This window comes from Paroedura picta, chromosome 16, assembly GCF_049243985.1.
Source record: "Paroedura picta isolate Pp20150507F chromosome 16, Ppicta_v3.0, whole genome shotgun sequence".
NCBI classification, from domain to species: Eukaryota; Metazoa; Chordata; class Lepidosauria; order Squamata; family Gekkonidae; genus Paroedura; species Paroedura picta.
The window spans coordinates 27,095,540-27,108,890 of NC_135384.1; the positions used below are offsets into that span (position 1 = coordinate 27,095,540).

Sequence of the window (13,351 nt, forward strand, 5' to 3'; positions counted from 1 at the left end):
GAGTTCCAGACTTGAATCGCCACTAATGTACGGAAACAGGGTGGGTGACCTTGGTCTGGTCACAGACTTTCAGCCTAGCCTACCTCTCAAGGTCGCTGTGAGGATAAAACAGAGCAGAATGACGTAAGCTGCTTTGGGTTATGATGGTGGGATATAAACAAAGGAAATAAGCACATAAAATAAAGCCGTTCTTCAGCTCTCCTGTTTGCTTTTGCTCCGTTCTTCTTCACTGCTCCGCAGGATTGTTGTTCACAGAGCTGGCCCTGAGCTTCTTGGATGCAATTAAGTACACAGTTGTTGCCCTCTTGACTTTGTCCCCCCTGCCTATAAGGCCAAGTCCCCCCCCCCACTTTGTGACTTGCCATCATAGGCAGTTGCCTAGGGGCTATCTGGTGTGAGAACAGAACATACCGGTCAAAAAATAGTTGGGGAGGGGCACACTGGCTACACTTCTCACCCTCGCTCCCTCCCGAGCACTTATTACCTTGCAGCCTTCGCAGGTGATACATCGGTAGTGGTACCCCGTGGCTTTATCTCCACATACAACGCATTGTTCATCTTTGTCCAAGTAACTAGGGATGTACCCTGTGGAGGGGGGATAAAACAAAGCCAAGTGGTCAGACCTCGAAGGAGAATCCTGCAGCAAAAGGAGGAAAACATATCTTCTACAGCAAGCATCCATCTTGCCTAGCAGGCGGCACCTGTTGTATGCAGGGTTGCCAACTTACAGACGGCACCTGGAGATTTCCTGCTATTGCAATTGATCTCCGATTGGAAAATGGCAGTGTTGGGGGACAGATTCTCCGGTGCTGTGCTCCACCGAGGTCCGCCCCTTCCCCAAACCCTGCCCGGCGCAGGCTCCACCCCTCAAATCCCCAGTCCTTCCCAACCCAGAGCCGACAGTCCTACAACCAAAGAGAATAAAGTCAAGAGGTGATGGCTTTCTGTCACTTGGGCCCATCGTTATGTGACTAGACACAGCCAAGATCTTTGAAAACTTCTGTGCCGAGGTGTAGGATAAAAGACTTAGGCATTTTGGGGGGTCAACAAGTTGGCAATGAGCCAACAGTGTGATAGGGCAGCTAAGAAGGCTAAGGTGGTATCAGAATCTAGATCAAGGGGAGCGATCCTAACACTCTACTCCGCATTGGTTGGACCCCATGGGGAATCTTATGCCCAGTCCTGGACAATGCAGTTCAAGAAGGATCTTGTCGAGCTGGAACAAGCCCAGAGAAGGGCGGTTAGGAGGGCTGAGGGGTTGAATCCATGACTCACGAGGAGAGGTTGAGAGCTGGGGATGTGTCGCTTGGAGAAGAGGAGGGGAGGGGTGGCAGGAGAGGTGTGCTTCACTACGTAAAAGGTAGACCTCTTGAAGAGGGGGCTGAAATGTCTCTGGCAGGTTTAGAGTCACGGACCAGGAAAAAGGGGTTCTAATGATGGGAAAGGAGGTGCCCCTTAAGAGAGCCAGCTTGTTCTAGCGGTTAGGAGCGCTGAGTTCTAATCTGGCGAGCTGGGTTTCATTCTGCTGCTTCGGAGGGTGGTGGAGATTCCTTTGTTGGACGTTTTTAGAAGATTGGAAGAGCACCTGGCAGGCTTGTGTGATTTTCATGTTCCCGAGAAGGGGGGGGGCTACATTGGATGGCCCATGGTGGTCTCTTCCATCTCTGTGGGATTCTGACCCTGATAGGAAAGTGGCAATATGAATCTTGAATTAAAATGAAGGCCTCAACCCCTTCCCCTTGCAAGTTCCCCGTACCCAAGGCATCTTCACTTTGCCACCGAAACCATGGAGGAGAGCTGTGCAAATTCATCCCCAAGGGGCCAAAGGGGTCTCTTGCGACCCCGTGCCCACGGCAGGGGAGGGGCAGCGGCGTCTGTCCTTGCCTGCTCCCAGCCCCCTCCCGGCTTTGTTAGCCCTTCTGAAAGGCTATTTAAAGGACCGCTAATGAGCCCGCTGTTCATGCGGAAAGCACAACGCCATGTCCTGCCATAAAAGGGCTCTTTTATCTCTGGGGGCTTGGGGGGCTGGGGAGGGGGGGAAGGAAGTCATGCCCGATCCCCCCCTCCAACTCCCCACACCAATTCACGTAACCCTGCTTACCCTCTAGGCCTCACCAGCACCCGTAATGAAGGCATCCCCAGCCCCAAGCCCCAGAAAGGGAACCCTGTTCTCTCCATCGCCCCCCCACCCCCGTCCTTATAATGTCTTATTGTCTGGAGCTGCGACAAGGGTCACCTCCGCGTGACCCAGCCCTGACATCTTCCCTATAGTAGTGGAATGCATAGGGGGGGGGGCAGAGAATAAGACTCCTCCCCTGTAGACCGAGAGGCAGCAGCCTTCCAGCAGAGAAAGGGTCACTAGAAACCGGCAGTGCAAAGTTTGTACCCGGGGCACCTTTCAGACGGATGAAATTTAATTCTGGGTACGAGCTTTCATGGGCATGTCTCTGAAGAGGCACGCATGCGCAGGGAAGCTTAAACCCAGAATTTCAACTCTGTGGGTCTTAACAGTGCCCCCGGACTCAAAACACGGCTCCCTTGGCCTCCTGAGAGCAATCCCGAGAGGCAGGCTAGGAGACAGAGGGTCAGGACACCGGTCCAAAGTCACCCATGGAAACCTCCATGGCAGAGTGGAGATTGGAGCCCGCTCCCTGCCTCCCAATGCTGGATTGGAACCATGGTTTATTAATTTTGGGATACCCAAGCTTTCTGAGCCTGTGAGGGGGGGTAGGTCAATATGACCATAAGTGGTCCTACCCATGGACACACCCAGCTGGAGCCCTTCCCCTTCCTGCCCCCTCCAGGCCCATTATTGGCCATTTTGGGAGGGGGGGAACAGATAGACATGACCATATACGGGTCCTATCACCCGATAAGCATTTAACAAATTTTCAAAAATGAATTAACTCCCACCCATTCGGGATAGCCTTCCTGGGCCGTCAAGAAACCCTCGGGTTTCCCGGAACCCTGCCGGAGAAAGCCCAACCTACGGAAAGGGCCCCAAAGACCAGATCTGATTTCCCAGAGGCGGCTCGACAGGCAGGCAGCAGTGGGGAAAGGTGGCGCATCTTCTGCCCATCTGGAGCACAGCTGCTGGCAACATGGGAGCCCAACGGTTTGGGGTGGGGGGAGAAGACGAGGAGGCCTTCTTTCTTCTCCCTGCCAGCCAGCGAGGCAGCCAGCATCTGCAGCAGAAGCAGAAGCATCAGGGCACAATGCCGACGCCCTTTCCCCCCACCGGAAGGCCACACAATTTTCAGCCGCGCTACGCCAATTGATGCAGGCTCTTTTAAGGCTCGGGGAAAGCTGGTGCCGTCCACCTGCCCTGCTCAGCTCCCACGTGAAACAAGCAAGCCTGTTTACGTAGTTGCTGAACTGAGAACCCTTAACACATGGGGGGGGGGTGAAGCAGTGGGTAGGGATCGCAGGCAGAGTGTAACGTGTGGTATGGAACATGGACCCACAGTGTGTGTGTGTGTTCCTCAGTAAGGACACATGACACTCGTGCTGCGGACAACACTGTATATCGGGAGTCCCCAACGTGGAGCCTATCGCCTGCTGATACCTTCCTGGTTCCCACCCAATGCTTCTAGAAAGGGGAGGGGCTAAGCAGGGCTTATTATAATGCGATATCAATAACAATAACTGCCCTGGGTTGGAATTTCAAAAGGGTTCAGCTTCAGAAGGGTGGGGATCCCTGCTGAAAGCCCAACCGGCGCAAAAGGAAATTTACTTTTAATCCAGAGTCAGACTCCTAGTCACTCTGGTCCCTCAACTGTTCTCTTTTTGTAGAATTCCGCGCTAGAAGTTCTCCTGCACGGAGGGAAATTTTCCACCAGGCAACCACTAAATCAGAATTATGGGAGGCTGATGGCACAGTAGATTACAAGAAGAACCGGTGCATCTTTTAATTCAAAGTGGCAAATGAATCCAGGATTGGGAAATCTACCCTTGCCCTCTGGGGGTTCTGTTTCTTATGCCAACATGTTGCTTCCTACATGAACCTCTTCCGAATGTACAGGATCCACAGAAAAACCACCAGCCATGACAATCATAGACGGGTGGGGGTCTTGATGCGGACATTATTAAATTAAATTAGACCACAAATCACCTAAACTACGGTGGGTAGCCACGTTGGTCTGAAGCAACAGAACCAAGTTTGATTTCAACATCCCTTACAAAAATCAACACAGCTTAACTCTGGGTGTAAACTTGCTTGTGCATGCGCACCTCTTCACACAATCTGATGATGTGCGCATGCACACGAAAGCATGTACCCATAATTAAGCTTAGCTGGTCTTAAAGGAGACTCAAACTTTGTTCCTTTGCCTAAATGCCTACAGAATCTGTTTCTCTCCCCCATTACTCAAGGTTCTGTCCAGGCTCCTGTGGCTTGGCCACAATCTTTAGAAAGTGCTATTCGGTCGGTCAACAGCTCAGGAACGCAAAATGAGCTCTGGAAGAGCTGCTGACCCGTTGGGCTGGAAAAGAACGGAAAGATTTTGATTGGAGAAGAACAGTGCAGACGGATAGGAGGAGGGAGAGGAGCGGGTTGGGGCAACGCATCCTAAAGGGAAAAGACCTGGCTTGGCGTTCCCATGCGCCCGCCCACTGGCCCCTGAGCCTTGGCCACGTGTCTTCACCTCCTGAAGCCCCACAGGAAGCCACGCCCCTTAACGCTTTATCTTCTGCCTGCAGATCCGGCCGTTTGCGAAGTGATATCCTGAGTTGCTCCCATGACCTCCTTCGCCTGGCCAGCAGAAAGGATCAAAAGAACTTCGACAGGGTCGAGATGGATAGATTTCTGAAGGATATCCTGTCCTACCATCCAGATGATAGCCTCTTTGGGTCAGGGCAGTTTCCCCAAACCCCTGCCTCAGATTTCTTTTGCATTGGCTCGTCTCACACTCTGAAAGTCTGCTTTTATGACCTGGCTTGCATATATGTGTTTGGGCTCACCTGGCACCGTGTGCGTCTGCAGGTGCATGCCAAGCCATGGGTCTGTTCTTCAGGTAGAATTCTTTTGGCATCGACTGGGTTAATCTGGTGCCCGTGGAGTGGAGTGTTTTGAGAAAGGGGGCAAAGTCAGGGAGAGGTTTCTGCTTGGCCAGTGGATGTTGGATTGGCTGTGCAGATTTTTACAAAAATCACAGTACGATGATGCGAGGAAAGATGCAACAAATCAAGCAGTCAAGATCCAGCAAGGATGGGGCTGCTTCTTCAGTGCTCCAGCGATGAGGCATAATGCACCACAATGCCCACTCGGGGTGAGGGTGGAGTGGAACTAGGGCACTCAGAAAGAGGGCATTATGCCACTGTAAGCACATCACAAGAGTCCCGCAAGGTCAGAGCAGACCATCTAGTCCAGCCTTCTGTCTCACACACTGGCCAACCAGTTCCTATAGAGGGTTAGCCTACAGGGCATAGAGACCGAGGCCTTCCCCCGATAAGAGCACTAGAAGAGCCCTGCTGGATCAGACCAGGGGTCCATCTAGTCCAGCATCCAGTTCCTCTGGAGGGCCAACAACAGGGCAGAGAGGCTGAGGCCTTCCCCCATGTTGCCTCTTGACTCTGGGATTCAGAGGATTGGTGCCTCTGAATGTGGAGGTTCCCTTCAGACACGGGGGCTAGTAGCTACTGAGAGTCCCATCTTCCCTGAATCTCTCTAATCCCTCTGTAAAACTGCTTATTCCCGTGGCCATTGCTACATCCTCTGCAGCGAATCCAACATTTTAATCACTCCCTGCCCATCGGGTTCATTGGATGCCCTCAAATCCGGGTCTTTCGGGAGAGGCGAAAAAAGATCTCTTCCTCAACACCCTCTGCCCCGTGCGTAATTTTACGAACCTTTCCAAGTGCCGCCTTTGTTGGCTCTTTTATTTATTTATTACATTTATATGCCGCCCTCCCCGGAGGCTCAGGGCGGTTTTCTAAACTGGAAAGCCCCAGAGGCTTCAGCCTTTCCCCCGAGAGACGGCGCTCGATCCTCTAAAGCAGAGGTGGCCAAACTGGGGCTCTCCAGATGTCCATGGACCACAAAGCCGCTGGCGGGGGCTCATGGCTTTGTAGTCCACGGACGTCTGGAGAGCCACGGTTTGGCCACCCCTGCCCCAAAGTAAAGACAAAGGCACTCACCTGACATGCTGCTTTTCACCGAACATTGGCTGCTTTTTCTTTACGTTTCCCATCCGGCCACCTTGGCGGAAGGAGGCGAGGCGGAAGAGAGAGAAGGGAGGGAAAAGAAAGGAAGAAAGAAGACAACGTCAATCTCTGCACCTTTAAGGAGTCCGGTGACCCGGCTCCTTCTCCCGCCACCGTCATAAACCTCTGGCGCCAAGGATTCCTCGGCTCACCTTCGGCCTTCCCGCAGCCTCATTGCCGTCAGCCCCCGTCCCTTGCAGGAAGGCTAAAGCGGAGTGAGGAGACTCGCTTTCCGTTATCTGGAAGGAGCAGAGGCGATAAGGGGGCCGAGGAGAAGCTTTGCTGTGTGCGTGTGAGCACAACGCAACTAACCCCCCCCCCCCAAGCTGGGATTCCCGTGGTGTCCTCTCTAGGGACTGCAAACCTTGCTGCTGGACCCTCCTGCTCTTCTGCACGGCCTTTCCGTGTGGGGTCAAAGGAGAGGAGCAGTGGGATCTATACAGGATCTGATTGTGAGTGGGTGGGCAGAAGGGGACTGTGTCGGTGCCTGGCTCTCGTGGGTCCTTCTGGCATGCCCAAGGAAATGCTGACCGCCACTTTAGGATCGGGAAGGGAATTTCTTCCAGGCCAGGTTGGCCAGGGATTCTGGTTTTGGGTGTATGTCTGGGGGGGGGGGGGAAGGGGGAGGCAGGGAATTGGGGTCACTGTAGGCGGGCAGGTAGTCGTGAATTTGTTGGACCAGATGACCCAATCACAGACGTCTTTTCCGCTGTGAAAAAAGGCTGCTTTGGAGGAGGGATTCTATGGCATTAGAACCCCACCGAGTCTTTCCCCAGACCTTCCTGGGCGGCAATTCCCAAATCTCCAGTATTTCCAAACCTAGAGCTGGCAATCCTGTGTGTACCTACTGCACATCAACCTGGGTGCCCCCCAAGTCCTAGTATTATCAGAGAAGGATGCAAAATAAAACAAAATCACCCTCCATTTTATCCACGCCATGCAAAGTTTTAGAAGTCTCTGATCGGTTCCCCTTATTCAACCCTTTCATAGGAAAGGTGCTCTAAGCCAGGGGTAGTCCAACCTGTGGTCCTCCAGATGTTCATGGACTACAATTCCCATGAGCCCCTGCCAGCGTTTGCTGGCAGGGGCTCATGGGAATTGTAGTCCATGGACATCTGGAGGGCACAGGTTGACTACCCCTGCTCTAAGCCATTAAACACCTTGGTTGCCCTCTTCTGTCCTACTGTTCACAATTCTGCAACTTTCTTTTAGGATGTGTTAACTAGGATTGTGCCCAAGGCTCCACATGAGGCCTCACCTGTAGATCTATTCAGATGCATTGCAATTTCCCAACTTTTATTTTCAGGCCTTTTCTGAATACACTCCAGCAGGAAGTTTTACCCTTTTCGCCTCTGAACAAACATAAACCTCCTTCTTCCTGATTCAGACATTGGTTCCTCAGGGTGAGCGCTACCCACTCAGACCGGCAGAAAAACCATAGTGAAAAATTAAATGTTTCAATGTTATTGATGTTGCTGTTGTTGTTGATATTGATGCAGTTACTGAGTTATGTTGCGTATGTCACATTGGATATTGCAGTTACTGACTTATGTTGTCTCATATCGGATACTGCAGTTACTGACTCATGTTGCATAGATCATACTGTGGCTCCCTGCGCCTCAAGGGAGGGCAATATAAAAATATAATGAATGGATGGATGAATGACGGGTTGGTTTTCATACCCTGCTGTTCTCTATCCCAAGGAGTCTCATGGCGGCTTATGCTTCCTCTCCTCTGAGCCACCTTCCGTCTCTGTACTGCCACATTGAACTATCCGTAACATCCAGCCCTCCCCATCAGGATATGGACCCTCGAACTGTAAGGACACTTCCAAAACACCCTTAAAAAACCACATATGAATTCATAGAGTCGACTTGCTGGCTCTTAGCACACAGAGACACACAAGTAACACAGAGGCTGGGGTATGCAGCCCAATGCTCACAAAAAGATCTAGGCCAGGGGTAGTCAAACTGCGGCCCTCCAGATGTCCATGGACTACAATTCCCAGGAGCCCCCTGCCAGCGAATGCTGGCAGGGGGCTCCTGGGAATTGTAGTTCATGGACATCTGGAGGGCCGCAGTTTGACTACCCCTGATCTAGGCCAACCTCAGCCCCCAATGGACAGATCAAGGGATCATAACGCGCTCTGCAGTCTCTAGACCACCGACCCCTTCCCAACAGCAAGGAATTAAATTAGCTAATGAACAGCCCCTGAAGCCAGCTGTGTGAATTTTCACACCGGCGGTAAGGAAGTGCGTGGGGTGCAGATGTTAGTGGACGAAAACCTTGCTTTACAAGTCAAAAAGATGGGCCTCTTGCTGAAAATTTAATCCTTGCTAGGGGTTGGGAGATTTCTTGGATGGATTACGACAAAAAGTCTGACCGATTTCTCAAGCGTTGGGAAAGACACCGAACAGACCCAGGGGAGGAATACATGACCTTAGCTGTAAAAACGAGTAGTTATGTTTTTGTAAATGAATTCTGGAACGGAAGCCTCTTAGAAAGAACGGGAATGTTTGTATGCATGAGAGACAGAAAGAGAAAGGCAGACAGACAGACAGTCAGAAAGAATATATATATATATGTATACTATCTCAGAGGTGGCCAAAGTGTGGCTCTCCAGATGTCCATGGACTACAGTTACCATGAGCCCCTGCCAGCGACATTGTAGACCATGGGCATCTGGAGAGCCACACCTTGGCCACCCTTGATTCAGGTGGGTCGCCATTTTGGTCTGAAGCGACAGAACAAAAGCTGAGCAGCCCCCCTAAGACCCCCAAAATTTAATTCTGATTATAAGCTTTGGTGTGCGTGCGTATTTCTGCAGATCCGCTGAAACAAACCTCCTCAAACTTTATACATAGAAGTAAAGAGAGGGCGGGCGGGTTTAGCTGCCAAGAAGAGCGAGTTAAGAGTCCAGATGCGTAACTGACCGAGTGATATTTAGCTAAGATTGGATGAAAGCAGTTTGTTGGAGCAAATTAGCATACAAATAAGAGTATATTATATGTATATACAGATGGGGGGGGGTTATGATGGAGCAATGCCTTTTCTTCTCTTTCAGCAAATAACCAGAGTCAGAACTCTATCCAAAGTCTGAGCAGGGTTATTTTATAGCTTATGTCATTTCCTTTCTGTATTCCCCTCCCCACCAACACACACAAACATCTGAATGCCACACAGTTGCCTTGCTTGAGTTTGGTCTATTCAGACTTCCTGGCGCAAAAACTTCAAAGCCCAGTTGTTAAATTAGCTGCGAATCAAGGGACAAGCCTCCTGTCCCAATCAGCACCACTTTACCCCACTCATTTCTTGTGGCACCCCCATTGCATGGCAAGGCACCCCAGGGGGAGCAGATTATCCCCCAACCACTCTCAGCATACGGCAGGTTTGGCCAAACTGTGGTTCTCCAGATGTCCACGGACTACAATTCCCATGAGCCCCTGCCAGAATGTGCAGGGGCTCATAGGAATTGTAGTCCGTGGACATCTGGAGAGCCACAGTTTGTCCGCCCCCGGCTTAGGGGCTGGTTTCAGAAGGTTAGTGCAAAGTCCTGCCTTGTAATATGCATTTTGGGGGGTGCACAGGTGTTTGGAGGGGCAAGCCAGGTTTTTGCACCCACTTGACTCCTCCGCTTGGTTAGACTTAATTGCAGTTTGACTGGGGAGGGGGAGGAAACGACAATTCGGAAGGGATTAGGCCTGCCTTTGAGAAACTGCAGCTCAGATGTCTGGCCGGGCGGGTGGGGGTGTGTGTGTATTAATTAATGAGACTCACATAATTTCTTTTAAAGGCAGCAGGATCAATAGGAGCTGTTGCTCTCCTTGATTGAGTTTATTTAAGCTTACTCTGTTCACCCCCCCCCCCACACACACAGTGCTTTTCTCCACAATTCTCCAAAGCAATTTGCAACACCGTCCTCCCAGCCTCCATTTCATCCTCACAACGACCCTGTGAGGTAGGCTAGGCCGACAAGAGCGGGCCTGGCCCGAGGGCACACAGAGAGTTCCTACGACTCAGCGGGGAATCGAACCCAGGTCTCCCAGAGTAGCGAAAGCCGACTTGCAACTGTATAATTTCAGCCTGTTTGTGTTATTTGCAGTGTTTGGAAAGCAATGTTGGAGAGCGACGTATTTTTTCCGCAACAGTGCATCACCTTCCCTCATGTTGAGCGCGAGTGTATGCCTCCCCGTCCCTACTCCAAGTTTGCTTTCTAAATTAAATCCAAAAGACAAAATGTCCTTTTTGGACCAGATTAACACAACAACAACAAAACGTGACCTCAGTGGCAACTCAGCCAATCAGCTGCCTGGGGCTCGAGCTTCATTTGCACACTGCCATCCAATTGGCAGTTAGTGTGTGTGTGTGTGTGTGTAACGCAGAGGGCGGAGCAAGGAAGGGAGCCTTGAGTTTCCCCGCACAGACGGGGAGAGGGGGAGCGAGCAGGCTGGGCTACGTTTTAAAAGGCTGCTCTCTCATACATTTGCAAAAGACATCTATTAAACGCACGCCACAGGACAACAAAAACAAACCGTCAAGCCCCAACACAGTAGATAATGTAAAAGAGCTTCAGAAAGGAATGTTTTCACGGATGCAAGAAGGGGCTTAAGTCGGTGGCCCCTCTTGATAGCAAGCTCCACAGCCCTGGGGGCCATAGCAGAAAAGGCTCTGCAAGAAAGGAAGAAATAAGGACCAGGCATTATGATTGTGCAGCCAGCTTGGTGTAGTGGTTAGGAGTGCAGACTTCTAACCTGGCGAGCCGGGTTCGATTCCCTGCTCTCCCACATGCAGCCAGCTGGGTGACCTTGGGCTTGCCGCAGCACTGATAAAACTGTTCTGACTGAGCAGTGATATCAGGGCTTTCTCAGCCTCACCCACCCCACAGGGTGTCTGTTGTGGGGAGAGGAAAGGGAAGGAGATTGGAAGCCGCTGGTAGAGAAAAGTGGCATATAAAAGCCAGCTCTTCTTCCACTAAAATTGCGTACGTGAAAGCAATGTGCCCAAGGCCACCCAGCATGCTTCACGGTATTGTTATCTGAAACCAGGTCTCCAAGAGCCAAAACTCAAACCCCCATGCCTCATGTGGCATGGTTCTGCCCTGAACGTCACATATTCTAATTGCAGTTTACCGATTTTATTTACTTTATATTTATGCCTTGTCTTTCTTCCCACAGGGGACTCAAAGCATTTTTGCATTGTTCTGCACATGTAGCTTTCATTGCCCTGTGGTGTATCCAGCTTAAAATACCAACGCATTCACAAGTTACGGTGAATACATGTCCATCCAGCATGCGCGCGCCCGTGTCTGTTTAGAAAGAGCAGGGACTCTGCTTTCGATAAACGCAGGGTTTCAAGTACGCGGTCCCTCTAGACGGGCATCAGGTAGCAGAAAATCCAGTGTGCCACAGGTTTGTACATGCATTCGCCATAACTTGTGAACAGGGCTTGTGCATTTAAATATGCATTTAAAAAATGCAATGCAGTGCAAGAGGAAGGAGGAGGCAGAGAACACTGTTGTTTTGAAGGACAGCTTGGCCACATTCCTGTGTCTTTGGGTGGCCAATCGGTGGCTCTCCAGATGTCCATGCGCTAGCCCCATCAGCCCCTGCCAGCACCAGGTTTTTATACCCTGCTTTTCACTACGCGAGAGAATCTCAAAGCGGCTTCTATTTGCCTTCCCTTCCTCTCCCCACGACAGACGCCCAATGAGGTAGGTGGGGCTGTGAGAGCCCTGAGAGAACTGCTCTTCAAAAACAGGACTGTGACTAGCCCAAGGTCACCCAGCTGGCTTCATGTGGGAGAACGGGGAATCAAACCCAGCTCGCCAGATTAGATGCTGCTGCTCTTAACAACTACACCTCGCTGGCTGCACCCCCAAATCTCCAAAACATTTCCCGAAATGACAACCCAGTCCTCATGGGAACCTGGGGGAGGGGGGGGGGCGCCTTGCAACCCTTATCTTCTCCTTGACATGCGAGTTTTCTCACAGTAATGTTTTGTTTTGTCCAGAGGGAGCATAATCCAAACACTGCTTTCCTGACCCAGATGGAACCCACGGTACGATGTCTCTTCGAAACAGTCTATCGGTTTAATATCGATAATTCTGAATCTAGAAGGGGATTTACACCGTTCCTTCAGCGTGGTGAGTGGGAAAATATAATAATCTCCCCTCCGAGGAACATACCTCATTATGTCAGGATGGTAACGCTGAGGACACCAAATGTGTGATTTTCGATGGCTGTATTTACAACCAATTACGTCAGGAGGTGCTTTGTTCCCTCTTGACCGACTCCAGGGTCGCTTCAAGCTTGCTAAATTAAAGGATCTCCTTTCAGATATTCTGGGATCCTGTTCTTAATTTTGTTTATTTTATACTGGCCACTGGCTGCAATAAACATATCTGATTGGGGAGGCCAGGTCTTTTGTACCCCATTTTTCTCTCCCTGAAGGAGCCTGCAAACTCTTATAGTCACCTTCCCTTCTGCTCCCAACAACAGACACCTTGTGAGGTAGTTGGAAGCTAAGAGAGCTCTGAGAGAACTGGGACTGGCCCAAGGTCACCCATCAAGCCAGGCCACCCAGAGTGTCTCAAAAAGCAGCTTACAAATCACCTTCTTTCCCCCTCCCCACAACAGACACCCTGTCAGGTAGGTAGGGTTGAGAGAACTATGACGTCCAAGGTCACCTAGCAGACCCCCTATATCTCAAAGCGGCTTACAAGTCACCTTCTCTTCCTTTCTTCACAACAGATCCCCTGTGAGGTAGGTGGGGTTTAGAGAGCTCTGAGAGAACTGGGACCCACCCAAGGTCACCTGGCTGGCTGCATGTGAAGGCTGGCTCCTGTAAGCCCAGGAAGGTTTCGTGTTTAAATTGCAGCTTTACGTGCCTACAGCGCTATCGAATTGCAGCTGATTTACGGCTAACCGCAGCCGGGGGCTTTCGAGGGGAGGGGTTAAGCCGAGGGGGCCTGCCTGCCGTTGCCGCCCTCAGCCGCGTCTCTCTTGGCGGTCTCCCTCCCAAGCCCCAACCCTGCTCAGCTTCCGAGATCTGACAACTTCGGGCTATACCGTGCCGCCGCGTCCCCTCCAATTATAGCATTAGGAAATGCAAAAAAGGAAAAAGAGAGAGAGGGGGGGGGCAGAGAAAAGGA

At 51.2% G+C, this 13,351-nt stretch overlaps 1 protein-coding gene across 2 annotated transcripts in view; it reads right to left on the reverse strand.

Annotated features, from left to right (window-relative positions):
- Nucleotides 1-13,351, reverse strand: part of THRA (thyroid hormone receptor alpha) — a 116,870-nt gene that overhangs the window by 19,715 nt on the left and 83,804 nt on the right. For both annotated transcript variants that reach the window (XM_077315525.1, XM_077315524.1), the window contains exons 3-4: nt 6,136-6,196; nt 485-585 (exon numbers count right to left, since the gene is read on the reverse strand). In XM_077315525.1, the coding sequence (XP_077171640.1) occupies nt 485-585; nt 6,136-6,142 (108 nt within the window). In that variant the 5' untranslated portion in view covers nt 6,143-6,196. The remainder of the gene's footprint in view (nt 1-484; nt 586-6,135; nt 6,197-13,351) is intronic.